Below are 15,905 nucleotides of genomic sequence, written 5' to 3'. Positions count from 1 at the left end.
TCCGAGGACTTGCGCATGGAGACGAAAGGCAGGACGAAGTAATCCGAGAAAGCTCTAAAGACAGAGGTGTGCACGGACTGGCCGCACCATGCCTGGGGGTCCGTGGATTAGGGGGCTTGGTTATTAAAGGACTGGAACTACTCTGGACAAGTGGCGGGGAATATAGACGGCTGATCAGAGATGGTGAACAGGAGGGTGAAGGAGACTGGACACGTGAGTTAGGCTCAGATAAGAAGGGTTGTGCGGTTCTGTTGTGAGAGGTTCCTCGATGTGACTCTTGTAAATGAAGAGCGCCACCCATATTACATGACTTTTTGGGATTACTAGCCCATCCATTATTACAAAGGGAGTTATTGTTGTTGTTGCCATTGAGACGAGTATGAGACTGTTGAAGTTCATCTGACTTTGTGTGTGAACAGGGTACTGAGTACAGATTTACTGGAGAAGCAGGGGACACTACACGTTGGCTGTGACAAGCATGAGGAGTTTGGACAGTTGCCGGGCTGGACCGTAGACTGCTAGATCGGAAAGGGGTATTCATCCCTTCAGGATGAGTATTACTGGGATTTGATTGTATACATGAATCCAGGTTGACATGTCTAGGAGAGGGAGACCTTAATCTCAGTGCAGATGTTGGCAAAGAATGCAAAGCATTGTTTTTAGCCATGCTCTGAGAAATTGTCTGACTGATACAAGACGCAGCAAGTGCCTTGGCAAGAGCAGATGCACTTGTAGAGGAGTTTGGATATTGATAGCATCTCTTTGGGGACAGCGAGCGCATCCGAAGGTTAGGGGCTGTTTTTGAGTCTGGCGGTTGTGGCAAGCCGGAGGTAATGGGTGAAGAATTATTACTGATTGAAGGTCTACCAGATGACAATGGGGGTTCTTGCTCTGTGGACCAGGGCTGAGCCTGTGGTTGTCTAAAAAGAAAACAGAAAAAATGTCAGATATATAAAATCAAACTGCATTTGACACTAACATGCGTTTAATGTTTATAAAATGTCAGTTCAAGTTTATTGTGAGGAAAAAGTTAGGACACCCCCATATTTAATACTGCTTAAAATGTCTAAAATTAGAATCCGGTGCACCACATCAGCTGCAAAGATTAGACCATCATTAGAGAACATTGGAGTTTTATTTAAACCTCAGACATTAGTTTGGTTTGCTCTTGATTGTTGAAGGGAGTGGTATCACCATGATGAGATCTAAAGAGCTCTCTGAGGCCTTCAGAAAGAAGGTTGTAGATGCATATGAGTTTGGGAAGGGATTTAATCTCAAAGGTCTCAAAACAATTAGAAGTCAGCCATTTCACTGTCCGGAAAATCATTTACAAGTGGTGAACATTTAAAACAACTGCCAGCATGGTCAGTTCAGGCCGTCCTAGCAAGTTCAGCCCAAGAGCAGACCGCAAGATGCGTAAAGAAGTGTCCAATAATCCTGCAGTGTCATCACGGGACCTACAGGTAGCTCTTGACACAGCTGATGTCAAGGTACATGCTTCTTCTATCAGAAGGAGACTGCAAAAGTTTGATTTTCATGGGAGGTCTGCAAGGAGGAAACCCTTGCTGTCAAAAAGAAAAACATCAGGGCATGACTAAAGTTTACCAGAGAACACCTAGACAAAGACCAGGACTTCTGGAACAATGTGCTTTGGACAGATGAATCCAAAGTTGAATTATTTGGGCATAGTAACAGAAGACGTGTTTGGCGTAAACCAAACAGCATTTAAGCACAAGAACCTCATACCAACTGTGAAGCTTGGAAAAGGAAATGGAGCAGCAGGGCCTGGCAAGCTCTCCATTATAGAACCAACAATAAATTATGCAGTGTATCAGAGGGTGATTGAGGAAAATGTAAGATCATCTGTCCAAAAACTGAAGCTGAAGCGGAGGTGGACCATGCAACATGACAACGACCCAAAACATTCCAGAAAATCCATCAAGGAATGGCTCAAAAGAAAGAAATGGAGAGTTCTGGAATGGCCAAGTCAAAGTCCGGATCTTAATCCTACTGAGATGCTGTGAGGTGATTTAAAACGGGCTGTGCATGCAAGAACCCCCTCAAACCTCACACAGCTTAAGAAATTCTGCATGGAGGACTGGAAAAAACTCTCTCCCAGTCGATGTCAGAGACTGTTAGATGGTTATAGGAACGTCTAATTGAGGTCATTTCAGCCAAAGGGCGAAATACCAGCTATTAGGACATAGGGTGTCCTAACTTTTTCCTCACAATAAATGTTCATTTTTGTTCATTACATTGAGTTTTATTTTCAAATGTAGCTCAAATGTGCATATGTTTAAATATGTTCAAAAAGACAAAGGTTCTCATGGGGTGTCCTAACTTTTTCACATGACTGGTATGTAAGAAAAACATGCTGTATAAAGTACCTTTGGGGAGACACAATGTTTGAAGTGTTCCAGAGACGCAGGTCATCGTTTCTTGTGCCAGTATGCAGACTGGTAGGCCTTCGGCTGCCACCTTTTGGAAGACTATCTGTAGCAGCCTGACATGAAGGAGGTACTGAAGAAGATCTTAATGCCAATAATCCATTGCCTAGTACATCTTTGCCTTTTGGAGACTTTGGATTTTGAATGCCTCCTAAATTAACCAAGGGTGGCGCATTTGTACATTTTGAGCGAGAGGACTGAGGCTGCTGTGATACCTTACAACTAGGGACATCTGGTGACATCTGTGGTTCTCTTGAGACACTGTCATTGTATGGTTCTGACTCCATTGATAGAGATGTATCTGTAGTAGTATCCTTATCAATAGGAGGAGACACTCTGGGCGTGCACGTCTCAGTATGAAGAAGTTCAGTTTCAGTTTCAAGAGAAGCAGAATTTACAGGTGCATCCAGGTGGGTGTCACCCAGTGCATCATGGGTGGATGGTATCCTTTCACACGGCTGTAAACACAAGTTACTTTGTTCTTCAGTATTGCATTCAGCTGCTGCTAAATCAAAAACAGGCTTAGAATTTAAAGGCGTCATTGAATTGTCCTCAACTGATAATGGACTTTGGTTTGGTTGACTTTCCACTGCATGGTCCTCACTGTTTAAACACAAAGTCTGGTTAGCATTCTGCTCATCATTTGACACCTCTGATAGAACTTCTGATCCATTGCAGGAGGAAAGTGATGTAGCTTGGTCTTCTTTGGAAAGTACTTCTTGATATGTAAAGCTTTCTACTGAGCTTTGGGAGACCAGTGTAGCTTCCAAATCTTTGACCACATATTTTGTGATGGTTTCTGACTCTGTGGAAATGCTAGAGGATTCAAAAGAAGATTCTTCTGCAGGCAAAATGGGTTCTCCATTTTCAGGTTCAGTTACTTGCTCTTTTTGAACAGTAAGACAGCAATCATTTTCTTGGTAAGATCCTGTAGTGAGTTGTTCTGTAACGACGACATGTCCGTACGGCTCAGGTAGAGAGGGAGCAACAGATTCCATGTTAACTCCATCTATTGATCGAGAACACAAGTATAAATATTAAAGCATATATAGGATATAACATTATTCTTAGTACAACCCCAATTCAGAAAAAGTTGGGACAGTATGGAAAATATGAACCCAAGATATTTCATGTTTTGTCTGCTCAACTTCATTTCATTTGTTAATATACCTCCATTCCTGCATTTTAGGCCTGCAACACACTCCAAAAAAAGTTGGCACGGGGGCAATTTATGGCTAGTAATGAGGTGAAAAAGCTAAATAATGATGTGATTCCAAACAGGTGATTGTAATCATGGTTTGGTACAAAAGCAGCATCCAGGAAAGGCTGAGTCTTTGATGAGCAAAGATGGCCAGAGATGCATATTTCTCCCTCTACAGTGCATAATATCATTAAAAGATTAAAGGATTCTGGAGGAATGTCAGTGCGTAAAGGCCAAGGACGCAAGCTTAAGATGAACGCCCGTGATATTCGATCCCTCAGACGGCACTGCATCAAGAACCGCCACTCAACAATAGCTGATATAACCACATGGGTGAGGGATTACTTACAATAATAAACAACTTTACTGTGCAAAGTAAATAAGAAGCCTTATGTTAACCACGTCCAGAAGCGGCGTCGATTTGGATTTGGCATCACACAGTGGAAACGTGTACTGTGTTCAGATGAATCAGTGTTCCAGGTCTTTTTTGGAAAAAATGGACGCCGTGAGCTCCGGACCAAAGACGAAAAGGACCATCCAGACTGTTATCAGTAACAAGTCCAAAAGCCAGGGTCTGTCATGGTATGGTGCTGTGTCAGTGCCCTTAGCAAAGGTCATTTACACTTCTGTGATGGCAGCATTAATGCAGAAAAGTACATTGAGATCTTAGAGCAACATGTGCTGCCTTCAAGACGTCATCTTTTCCAGGGACGTCCATGCATTTTTCAACAAGACGATGCAAAACCACATGCTGCACACGTTACAAAGGCATGGCTGAGGAAGAAGAGGGTACTGGACTGGCCTGCCTGCAGTCCTGACCTGTCCCCAATAGAGAACGTGTGGAGAATTTTGAAACGGAAAATGCGACAACAACGACCCCTTAAGACGTGTTTGCAGGAAGAATGGGACAAAATAAAAGCTGAAACACTAAATCACTTGGTATCCTCGGTGCCAGAACATCTTTTAAGTGTGGTGAAAAGGAATGGCAACATTACATAGTGGTAAATTCTTTACTGTATCAACTTTTTTTTTGGAAAACATGAAATATCTCAGGTTCATCTTGTCTGTAATCACTGTGTTTCTATTTTATTTGCATTTTCCATACCGTCCCAACGTTTTCTGATTCAGGGTTGTACTTAACCATCAGTAACAAAATAACAAAATCTCACCTATTTGTTGATTCTGTGTCTTTACCTCTGCCTGGTTTAGCATTTTCTGAGACTTTGGAGGGACATTGACATTACAATGTGGTTTGGTCAACCGTGTCCTTTTCTGATGTAGCGGTACCTTCATACTGCTTGACTTGGCCATAAACATGTTTGCTAGCATCTGTACCTTACTTAGGATTTTTTCAGAGTTCTCCACTAAGCACTGGTCCATCGGTCCAGCTTCGAAGAATCCTAGACCTGACACATTTGGCATCCCTTCGTAAAGTGTCCTGTTGCAGCTATGCACTTTACTGTAGGCAGACAATCCTGCAGACGTAGTCTGTTTGGGTGGACCATCCAGGCTGGCATTGTAATCTCCCTGTGAAGTTTTGTCTCTGGTCTCAGGAGTGGAGCTGGGTGGTTTGGCTGTTTTTTCTGGTTGTACAGGTTCTTTACCTTCATTACGGGTTTGTTCAGGTTTACTAAGCACATCATTCCTGTTATCACTTGTAGACGATCGCTCTTTCTTACATTCATCTTTATCTTTCACTTTCTCTTGATGACATAACGTCTTTCTCTCTTTCTCTTTCCAGAGCTCCATGCAAGGTTTAAAGTCACAAATCTGTCCATCATTGTCTATTTTTGCCTCATTCTGCCCTTGGCTGCTCAGTGCAGTTGAAGTGGTCGCACTGGCGCAGTCAGGTTTTTCAGTTTGGTCAGGTCCATTTGATGGTGTAGCTATGCTGTCATTCTCATTGTAATCTGAGCGCCCACTCTCAGAATCACACAGGCTCTCTTGATGCACGATGACACTGAAACGGGACACGGAGTCCTTAACCAATCCGGACGGAATATCAGAAAAGCTATTCCTTCGTGTTAGGTGTCCGTCCTCTGCCACCACCTCCGCTGCCTCGTAGTAGCTTCGGATTTTTTCAATGATATGCCGATCGCTTTTGGTCAGCTTTTGATCTGTTTCCGCTTCAGACACCGGAGGGTCTTCTGTGGGTTTGTTTGTAGCGGAGGGTTGATCACTGAGAGACATGGGTTCACCTGCTTCAGCTGAGTTTTTCATAGCTTCTTCCATGTCGTTTGTCGGGTCAGGCGTTTCATCTTTAGACATGTCCTCAGATGCCTTTCCATTAGACTCCTCAGCTAAATCAGTGAGTGGATTCATAACTTCTGATTCTAATGAATCAGTTCCATTGCAGTCTGAAGGGGTTATCTCTTCAAGTTGATTGTCATGTTCAGGCGTGTGGAAGGATGAGTCTGACGAAACCTTCTCCTCAGAATCCTTCAAAGAACTCGAAATAGTTGACAACACATGTCCACTGTCATATTCTTGGTCTAAACTAACATCAAGTGGTTGTTGTGGTTGTTTGTCAACTGGACTACTTGGGATAATCTTCTGTGGGTTTACTGCATTGTGCGGTTGCTGATTTTCACGTAAGTCCTGTGGTGTAGTCAACTGGTCAACCAGAGGCTCTGACCTGGATTCACACTGTGGAGAAAGTAAAAGCAGGGTTAACAGTCAATGCTGTCCATAGCATTTAAATATGATACACAAAATACCAACTATCTAATATTTCTGTTTGTGTTGACGTGAGTGGCCAAATACACTGATCAGCCATAACATTAAAACCACCCCCTTGTTTCTACACTCACTTTTTTTTTAATCTAAAATATATTTTTAGCCTGCTTTCACCCTGTTCTTCAATGGTCAGGACCCCCACAGGACCACCACAGAGCAGGTATTATTAAGGTGGTGGATCATTCTCAGCACTGCAGTGACACTGACATGGTGGTGGTGTGTTAGTGTGTGTTGTGCTGGTATGAGTGGATCAGACACAGCAGCGCTGCTGGAGTTTTTAAATACCATGTCCACTCACTGTCCACTCTATTAGACACTCCTACCTAGTTGGTCCACCATGTAGATGTAAAGTCAGAGACGATCGCTCATCTATTGCTGCTGTTTGAGTTGGTCATCTTCTAGACCTTTATCAGTGGTCACAGGACGCCGCCCATGGGGCGCTGTTGGCTGGATATATTTTTGGTTGGTGGACTATTCTCAGTCCAGTAGTGACAGTGATGTGTTTAAAAACTCCAGCAGCGCTGGACACACACTAACACACCACCACCATGTCAGTGTCACTGCAGTGCTGAGACCACCACCCAAATAATACCTGCTCTGTAGTGGTCCTGTGAGAGTCCTGACCATTGAAGAACAGCATGAAAGGGAGCCCCTCATGCAGCATGCAGAAAAATAGATGGACGACAGTCAGTAATTGTAGAACTACGAAGTGCTTCTATATGGTAAGTGGGTGTAGACAGTGAGTGTAGAAACAGGGAGGTGGTTTTAATGTTATGGCTGATTGGTGTAAATTACTCATAAGAATTTAAATCTAACCCCTAACCCTAACCCTAACCCTAGAATCTTAAATCTTAAATGCAGGTATTTGGGTGCAACAGTGGGCTATTATGTTAGCTATTACTGCTAGCTATTCTTGCTATTGGCAGGTCATCTACACAGCACACAGTCCCTGTGATGGATTGGCACCCTGTCCAGGGTGTTCTTGCCAGCCTGATTAGGATATAGCAATCATTGAAGAAAAAATAATGAACGACTTTGAATGCTTTGATGTTGTGTCTTTGGAATGTGGTAGCGCAATTCACCTACAATAGCAGTCAAAGCAGATCCCACTGCATTACAACCTTTAAACTTGTGATGTAATGTGACGTATTTGGATAGCTTCCTAACCAGATCGTATGATAGCTCCGCCATGCCTTCTCGTGCACGGCTCTGATTGATGAACTCCATGATTTCCTCTGTAATGGACAGCGTCGGGGGTGTAGGCAGCGGAGACATGTCTTCATCTTCATCCTGACAAAGAACCAACTTTTCTTGGCCAGAATCCATCTCAATTACTGAGGATGCCAAAGTACTGGCACTGCCAGAAGAGCCCAAACTCTCAACATGTGGGTACAGCTCGCCTTCACTGCCAGCCTGAGAGCAAACAAGTACAAAGAACATTGGTGTCTGGATGATGTATGGAGAGACATGGAGATTTTTGTCTGTGTGAGAATGATCTTACCTTTAGTGAAACTGGCATTTAGTTGTGTGGCACAAAAAAACAAAAACAAAAAAAGAAGTTAGAACAAAGAAGGTCACTTTATTTAGTCCATATTTTATTGTGGCAACTTGAACATACTGTCAAAATGATGTTGCTTTTGTATAACATAGAAATTGGTAATAAATTGCTCAAATATTCCTTACATTTACTTTGACTTTTATTTGATTGCAAACAGTTTAAACCCAAGATATTTCATGTTTTATCTGATCAACTTCATTTGTTAATATACCACCATTCCTGCATTTCAGACCTGCAACACAGTCCAAAAAAAGTTGGCACGGGGGCAATTTAGGGTTAGTAATGAGATGAAAACTAAATAATGATGTGATTCCAAACAGATGATGTCAACAGGTGATTGTAATCATGGTTTGGTGTAAAAACAGCATCCAGGAAAGGCTGAGTCTTTGATGAGCAAAGATAATCAGAGGATCTCCAGTTTGTCAACAAAAGTGTATGTACCTCAAAAAAAGATCGGAAGGGATTTGCATATTTCTCCATCTACAGTGCATAATATCATTTTCATTTCATGTAAGGGTCAAGGGCACAAGATTAAGCTTAACGCCCGTGATCTTCGATCTCTCAGACGGCACTGCCACTCAACAATAGCTGATATAACCACATGGGTGAGGGATTACTTTGGCAAACCTTTGTCAAGCACTACAATACAGAGTTACATGCACAAATGCCACTTAAAACTTTACTGTGCACAAAAGAAGCCTTATGTTAACCATGTCCAGAAGCGGCGTCGACTTCTTCGGGCTCTGAGGCATCTGGGATGGACCATCACACAGTGGAAACGTGTATTGTGGTCAGATGAATCAGCATTCCAGGTCTTTTTTGGATAAAATGGACGCTGTGTGCTCCGGACCAAAAACGAAAAAGGACCATCCAGACTGTTATCAGCAACAAGTCCAAAAGCCAGGGTCTGTCATGGTATGGGGCTGTGTCAGTGCCCTTGGCAAAGGTCATTTACACTTCTGTGATGGCAGCATTAATGCAGAAAAGTACACAGATCTCTCAAGACGTCATCTTTTCCAGGGACGTCCATGCATTTTTCAACAAGACAATCCACAACCACACGCTGCACACATTACAAAGGCATGGCTGCAAAAGAAGAGGGTACGAGTACTGGACTGGACTCCTCGGTGCCAAAATGTCTTTTAAGTGTGGTGAAAACGAATGGCAACATTACATTACAAAGTGGTAAATGCTTTACTGTCCCAACTTTTTTTGGAATGTGTTGCAGGCCTAAATTGCAGGAATGGATGTTTATTAATAAAATAAATGAAGTTGAGCAGACAAAACATGAAATATCTCAGGTTCATCCTGTCTGCAATCAAATATTTTCTGATTTGGGGTTGTAGTTTTTCTTTCTATACTCCCTGTTAAAACAAACATTATGGTCATGAACTAAAGACCAACATAATTAAGAAGACCAATGGTATTAAATAAAAACACTTACCACTTTGTTGAAATGCGACTTCTATGTCTTTGGCAGGAGCTAGGAACAAAATATGACTCTTCGTAAACATCTTTAATAAGACACCAGTATTCCCAGACAATTTTTAAATTAAATATTTATATTTCACACCTCAGTACTTTAAAGGAAGGTGTTGTAGAGTGCTCACCTGACTGTCTGCGCCCTCGATGATATGGCAGGTTACTCTCCAGTAGCATTGGAAGGCTTTTCCTGGCTTTTTCCGGAGTATAAATGAATTCTGGTGGTTCTGAAAATGATCATAATACAAGTAATAATGAACCTCTACATTTTAAAATCACACAACAAGGCTAAAGAATGTAATACCACCAGCTTACATTAATACATCAGAAACAAGGAGGTGGTTTTAATGTTGATCGGTGTATATCTATGTTGATTTACATAGTGTGTCACAAACCTGATTGCCGACGTCCTCTGTAAAAGCCATGAGCATCCTCTAACCGTGGAGAAGGGACGATCTTTTGGTTTGGTTCTTGCTGAAAGTGAGGTGCTATATGTCAAGCAAAAAAATATACAGCTCACATTAGTCACCTTCTGTTTCTTTGTTTTATTCACATTCAAATTAGGATCCACATGCACTACTTACATTGACAAAACGTATCACCAAGAACTTGTCTTGCCTGAAAGACAATAAAAAATAATAAATATTCACTGGCATCAAATTTCAGTATATACACAGATCAGGCATAACATTATGACCCCCTTCCAGCTCTGACCGGTCGAGGTATGGGGGTATCTGGCACCTAGATGTCAGCAGCAGATCCTTTAACTCCTGTATGTTGTGAGATGGGGCCTCCATGGATCTGACTTGTTTGTCCAGCACATCCCACAGATGCTCGATTGATTTGAGATCTGAAGAATTTGGAGGCCAAACTCGTTGAGCTCCTCAAACCATTCCAGAACCATTTATGCTTTGTGGCAGGGTGCATTATCCTGCTGAAAGAGGCCACAGCCATCAGGGAATATTGTTTCCATGAACGGATGTACATGGTCTGCAATAATGCTTAGGTAGGTGGTACGAGTCAAAGTAACATCCACATGGATGGCAGGACTCAAGGTTTCCCAGCAGAACATTACCCAAAGCATCACACTGCCTCCGCCGGCTTGCCTTCTTCCCATAGTGCATCATGGTGCCTTGTGTTCCCCAGGTGAGCGACGCACACGCACCCGGCCATTCACACGATGTAAAAGAAAACATGATTCATCGGACCAGACCACCTTCTTCCATCGCTTTGTGGTCCAGTCCCGATGCTCATGTGCCCATTGTTGGCGCTTTCTGTGGACAGGGGTCAGCATGGGCACCCTGACCGATCAACAAACTGTGATGCACTGTGTATTCTGACACCTTTCTATCAGAACCAGCATTAACCGCTTCAGCAATTTGAGCTACAGTAGCTCATCTGTTGGATCGCACCACATGGGCCAGCCTTCGCTCCCTACGTGCATTAATGAGCCTTGGCCGCCCATGACCCTGTCACCGGTTTACCACCGTTCCTTCCTTGGACCACTCTTGACAGATGCTGACCACTGCAGACCGGAAACACCCCACAAGAGCTGCAGTTTTGGAGATGACCCTGCTTCCTACTTCTAACACATCAACTTTAAGGATAAAATGTTCATTTGCTGCCTGATATATCCCACCCACTAACAGGTGCCGTGATGAAGAGATAATCAGTGTTATTCACTTCACCTGTCAGTGGTCATTATGGTATGCCTGGTTGGTGTTTATACAGTATAAGCTTGTATTTCAAAATGTATCTCTAAAGCTTGCCTTCTGGGGAAGAGATGCAGGATGGTTTTCCACTATCAGCCTTTTCAGGTAATGCATCCACAACCGCTTCTCCTCCTGGTTTTTAGCCTAGTGCACACAAAAACATAGCTTACAAACATAAGTATAACCATTTAAACCATAAATAGCAATGATATATCTATGTAAATCCAATGATCAGAGGTTCCTTTCTGTTCCTATGCAATTCAAATACATTCCTTACCTGGACGGTGTGCTGTTGTTTTGGGATGGTCTGATCTGACACTTTGAAACAAAGATGATCTTTCATGTTTTCCACCAGGAGCAAGTTACAGCACTTGGAGAACAAGAAAGAAAATGAACTGTTAATACACTGATCAGCCATAACATTAAAGCCACCTCCTTGTTTCTACACTTACTGTCCAATTTATCAGCTCCACTTACCATATAGGAGCACTGACTGTAGTCCATCTGTTTCTCTGCATGCTTTGTTATCCCTTGTTTATGCTATTCCTTAATGGTCAGGACTCTCCCAGGACCACCACAGAGTAGGTATTATTTGGGTGGTGGATCATTCTCAGCATTGCAGTGACACTGACATGGTGGTGGTGTGTTAGTGTGTGTTATGCTGGTATGAGTAAATAAGACACAGCACCTCACTGTCACTGCTGGACTGAGATTAGTCCACCAACTAAATAATACCTGCTCTGTGGGGGTCCTGACCATTGAAGAACAGGGTGAAAGAGTATGTAGAGAAACAGATGGACTACAGTCAGTAAAGTGCTTCTATATGGTAAGTGGAGCTAATAAAATGGACAGTGAGTGTACTGTAGAAACAAGGAGGTGGTTTTAATGTTATGGCTGATCAGCGTACACATTAATAAACATTGCTAATCACTCACAAAAATATGTGTGCTGTAGATAAAATGATCCACTCTCTTCTTTGCAATAAGCAGCATTGTGTCGAAGAGGAAGAACGCCCTTTCCTTTTTCACTCGCTGTACCCGGAAGGAACCTTCTAGAACAAGCTCTCCAAAGCCGCTAAGGTCAGGACCCGTCCAGTTCAGCAACAAGCTCTCGATCTCCTAACAGATGATAACAGTTTTATTAGGTACAGGTTTATTAGGCAGTTAGTTTAAATACAGTGGAATCTCGATTTAACGGATTTCGGCTTAAACGGACAACATCTGGAAAACCAAATGTCCGGTTTGATTGTGTACCAAGACCAGTAGTTCAGTAATTGTCCGCTAGCCAGCACACGTCTCTCTATTTACACGAGTGATGGATTTTATTTTGACAGGAGGCTCGCTTTGTTCTCGCCTTTGTTTTGCACCAGCCCTGCTCCAGTAGTCTCCAGCAGTGCTTTAGACTCAGAATAATAGATACTGTGAATCCCCACTATACAATCATGGCAAAAAATATCTCCCCCACCACACAAGGTAAATGTAATTTCTCCCCAGTAGTACACTCACTCACTTTCTTAACCGCTTATCCAATTAGGGTCGCGGTTGAGGAGTTGGTGCTGGAGCCCATCCCAGCTTTTCAATGGGCGCAAGGCACACAGTAACACCCTGGACAGGGCGCCAGTCCATCGCAGGGCAGACACACATACACACCCATTCACCTACAGGGCAATTCAGTGTCTCCAATTAACCTGACTGCATGTTTTTGGACTGTGGGAGGAAACCAGAGCTCCCAGAGGAAACCCACGCAGACACGGGGAGAACATGCAAACTCCACACAGAAAGGACCCAGACCGCCCCGCCTGGGGATCGAACCCAGGACCTTCTGGCTGTGAGGCGACAGTGCTAACCACCGAGCCACTGTGCCACCCTACAGTAGTACAGTACACCAATTTTAATATTTATTTACCAACAAAATATTAGGAAGGTGGTCATAATGTTATGCCTGATCTGTGTAAATAAAAACAATTGTATGCAGTAATACAAAAGAGAATAACATAAACATGAGCGAGTCCAATAGGAGTTTTACAGAAAAATAAACAGGTTCCGACTGGACATAGTCTGTGGATGGAAATTACCTGAAGTCTAACTGCATGTTCCTGTTTCCTCTTCATGTCGTTAATGTACCAGGCCACGGCTGTCATGGTAATGATGGCATCCTCCACCACCTCGTATCCTGGATCACTTTTGTCAAAGTGCTTGGACAGCTCCTGAGAAGAGGGGAGATGTTCGGTAAACTGAAAGAGCTAGAGCTAGACTTGAGTGCATATTGCTCAATTCTGATGCTTGTTTTGATTATTATGTGAGTCTCTTGAAAATGTTTCAGAGAGTTTACTTTTTAAACCTTGAACTTACTATAATGTACACAATTCCAGCGTGGTACCGTGATAGGATGCCACCTGTGCAACAAGTCCAGTCCTGAAATTTCCTCGCTACTAAATATTCCACAGTCAACTGTCAGTGGTATTATAACATAGTGGAAGTGATTGGAAACAAGAGCAACTCAGCCACGTAGTGTTAGGCCACGTAAAAAGACAGAGCGGGGTCAGCGGATGCTGAGGCGCATAGTGTGCAGAGGTCGCCAACTTTGGCGCTTGCCAGGAGAACGGTACTTGTCTGACTGCATTGTGCCAAGTGTAAAGTTTGGTGGAGGGGGGATTATGGTGTGGGGTTGTTCTTCAGGAGTTGGGCTCGGCCCCTTAGTTCCAGTGAGAGGAACTCTTAACGCTTCAGCATACCAAGAGATTTTGGACAATTTCATGCTCCCAACTTTGTGGGAACAGTTTAGGGATGGCCCCTTCCTGTTCCAACATGACTGCGCACCAGTGCACAAAGCAAGCTCCATAAAGACATGGATGAGCGAGTTTGGTGTGGAAGACCTCAACTCGACAGAACACCTTTGGGATGAATTAGAGCGGAGACTGTGAGCCAGACCTTCTCGTCCAACATCAGTGTCTGACCTCACAAATGCGCTTCTGGAAGAATTATCAAAAACACACTCCTAAACCTTGTGGAAAGCCTTCCCAGAAGAGTTGAAGCTGTTATAGCTGCAAAGGGTGGGCCGACATCATATTGAACCCTATGAATTAAGAATGGGAATCACTCAAGTTCATATGCGTGTAAAGGCAGACGAGTAAATACTTTTGGCAATATAGTGTATGTAAAGTAAGTAATTGTCCTTGTAAGTAATGCCTGCTATTGCCGTAGGAGGGCGCCAACTCCAAATTAATTTGACTGGATCTTCTTGAGTTCAGTTCTTCATTGACTAAAAAGTGACTTCTGGACTGTGATGCAAAGTTTATACAGAGAAACAAATCTATATAATTCAGTTTAGTCATTAAAGAGGAATTACCAATTTAAAACCATGGTTTTCACTATAGGAGAACAGTAAGTCATACACTTACCCCGAACAAATATATATTATAAATTAATAATTGGCTAAAACATGGTCCATATAAAATAATATGCCAGTTTATCACATACTGACCTGCAGTAAAAGGTGGTACTTCAGGATTCTTTGAACAGGTTTCAGCAGGTAAGCTTCCAGGGGCAACGAGTGGCAGAGGGTGGTCTGTCTCTCCTGGAAAAAGCGCACCAGGCTTTCGTTCTTCATGCATTCCCTGAGAACAGCCACTGAGCTAGTGATGGAGAGAAGACATATGTACAGTCATTCTAAGGCCGGTCCACTTTTCTTTGCTAATGGATTCAGCTGATATCTCTGTAAATCCCCTAACCGTTTACAAAAAGACACATAATCTTGAAATGTAGCCTCCATGTTATCTGTGAACTGTGTTAGACAAATAGTGCTGCTTCTAGAGGCAGGTTAGGGTCATATGGTTCAGGTTCACACTGGGATACTAGTACACTAAGGACAGTGGAGCCAGTGTTGTTTGGTTACGTCTCGATGATGTGTAAATATGACTGTGGATGTGATATTGTGTAAGAAAAAGGCCCGGAATGAACATCTGCTGTTGCAGCATTTTTTTTAGCCGATGGGAATAATGTCTAAGAGGTAGAAACATGACCATTTGTAGACTTCCTGTTAAATACAAAAGTAACTACTATGACTCTATGACCTTGTTTCTACACCACTGTCTATTTTATCAGCTCCACTTACCATATAGGAGCACTTTGAAGTTCGACAATTACTGACTGTAGTCCATCTGTTTCTCTACATACTTTTTTAGCCTGCTTTCACCCTGTTCTTCAATGGTCAGGACCCCCACAGGACCACCAAAGAGCAGGTATTTTTTAGGTGGTGGATCATTCTCAGCACTGCAGTGACACTGACATGGTGGTGTGTTAGTGTGTGTTGTGCTGGTATGAGTGAATCAGACACAGCAGTGCTGCTGGAGTTTTTAAATACCATGTCCACTCACTGTCCACTCTATTAGACACTCCTACCTAGTTGGTCCACCTTGTAGATTAAGTAAAGTCAGAGACGATCGCTCATCTACTGCTGCTGTTGGAGTTGGTCAGTGGTTACAGGACGCTGCCCATGGGGCACTGTTGGCTGGTGGACTATTCTCAGTCCAGCAGTGACAGTGAGGTGTTTAGAAACTCCATCATTACTGTACGAAGCTGGTATGTGTCAATGACGCCAAGTTATGTTAATAATGATAAAGATCTGAGATTTGGCACATTATGAGTTTAAATTAGGCTTAAGTGATAAGACAGAGAGGTTTATACTTAACATAAGTAATACTTACTTGGGATAGTTCATGCAGTAAATGGTGTAAATGTCAAAAGCTTCACTCTAAAAAGAGCAAAAAA

General features: G+C 42.9%; 1 protein-coding gene and 1 long non-coding RNA gene across 2 annotated transcripts in view; both read right to left on the bottom strand.

Moving 5' to 3' along the window:
- Window positions 1-9,386: 9,386 nt before the first annotated feature.
- Window positions 9,387-9,889, bottom strand: LOC134334436 (uncharacterized). The gene is made up of 3 exons (XR_010015490.1): window positions 9,820-9,889; window positions 9,553-9,651; window positions 9,387-9,425 (listed from the first exon to the last, which is right to left on the bottom strand). It is a non-coding gene; the product is annotated as an uncharacterized LOC134334436 (long non-coding RNA).
- Window positions 9,890-11,169: 1,280 nt separating this feature from the next.
- Window positions 11,170-15,905, bottom strand: part of plekhg2 (pleckstrin homology domain containing, family G (with RhoGef domain) member 2) — a 31,803-nt gene continuing 27,067 nt past the window's right edge. Inside the window, exons 4-9 of the mRNA XM_063016485.1 lie at window positions 15,842-15,888; window positions 14,620-14,770; window positions 13,211-13,342; window positions 12,072-12,254; window positions 11,414-11,506; window positions 11,170-11,280 (exon numbers count right to left, since the gene is read on the bottom strand). Of these exons, the coding sequence (XP_062872555.1) occupies window positions 11,170-11,280; window positions 11,414-11,506; window positions 12,072-12,254; window positions 13,211-13,342; window positions 14,620-14,770; window positions 15,842-15,888 (717 nt within the window). The remainder of the gene's footprint in view (window positions 11,281-11,413; window positions 11,507-12,071; window positions 12,255-13,210; window positions 13,343-14,619; window positions 14,771-15,841; window positions 15,889-15,905) is intronic.

The sequence above is a fragment of the Trichomycterus rosablanca genome, chromosome 20 (assembly GCF_030014385.1).
Source record: "Trichomycterus rosablanca isolate fTriRos1 chromosome 20, fTriRos1.hap1, whole genome shotgun sequence".
In the NCBI taxonomy this organism is placed as follows: domain Eukaryota; kingdom Metazoa; phylum Chordata; class Actinopteri; order Siluriformes; family Trichomycteridae; genus Trichomycterus; species Trichomycterus rosablanca.
This window is presented reverse-complemented; position numbering and strand designations above follow the sequence as displayed.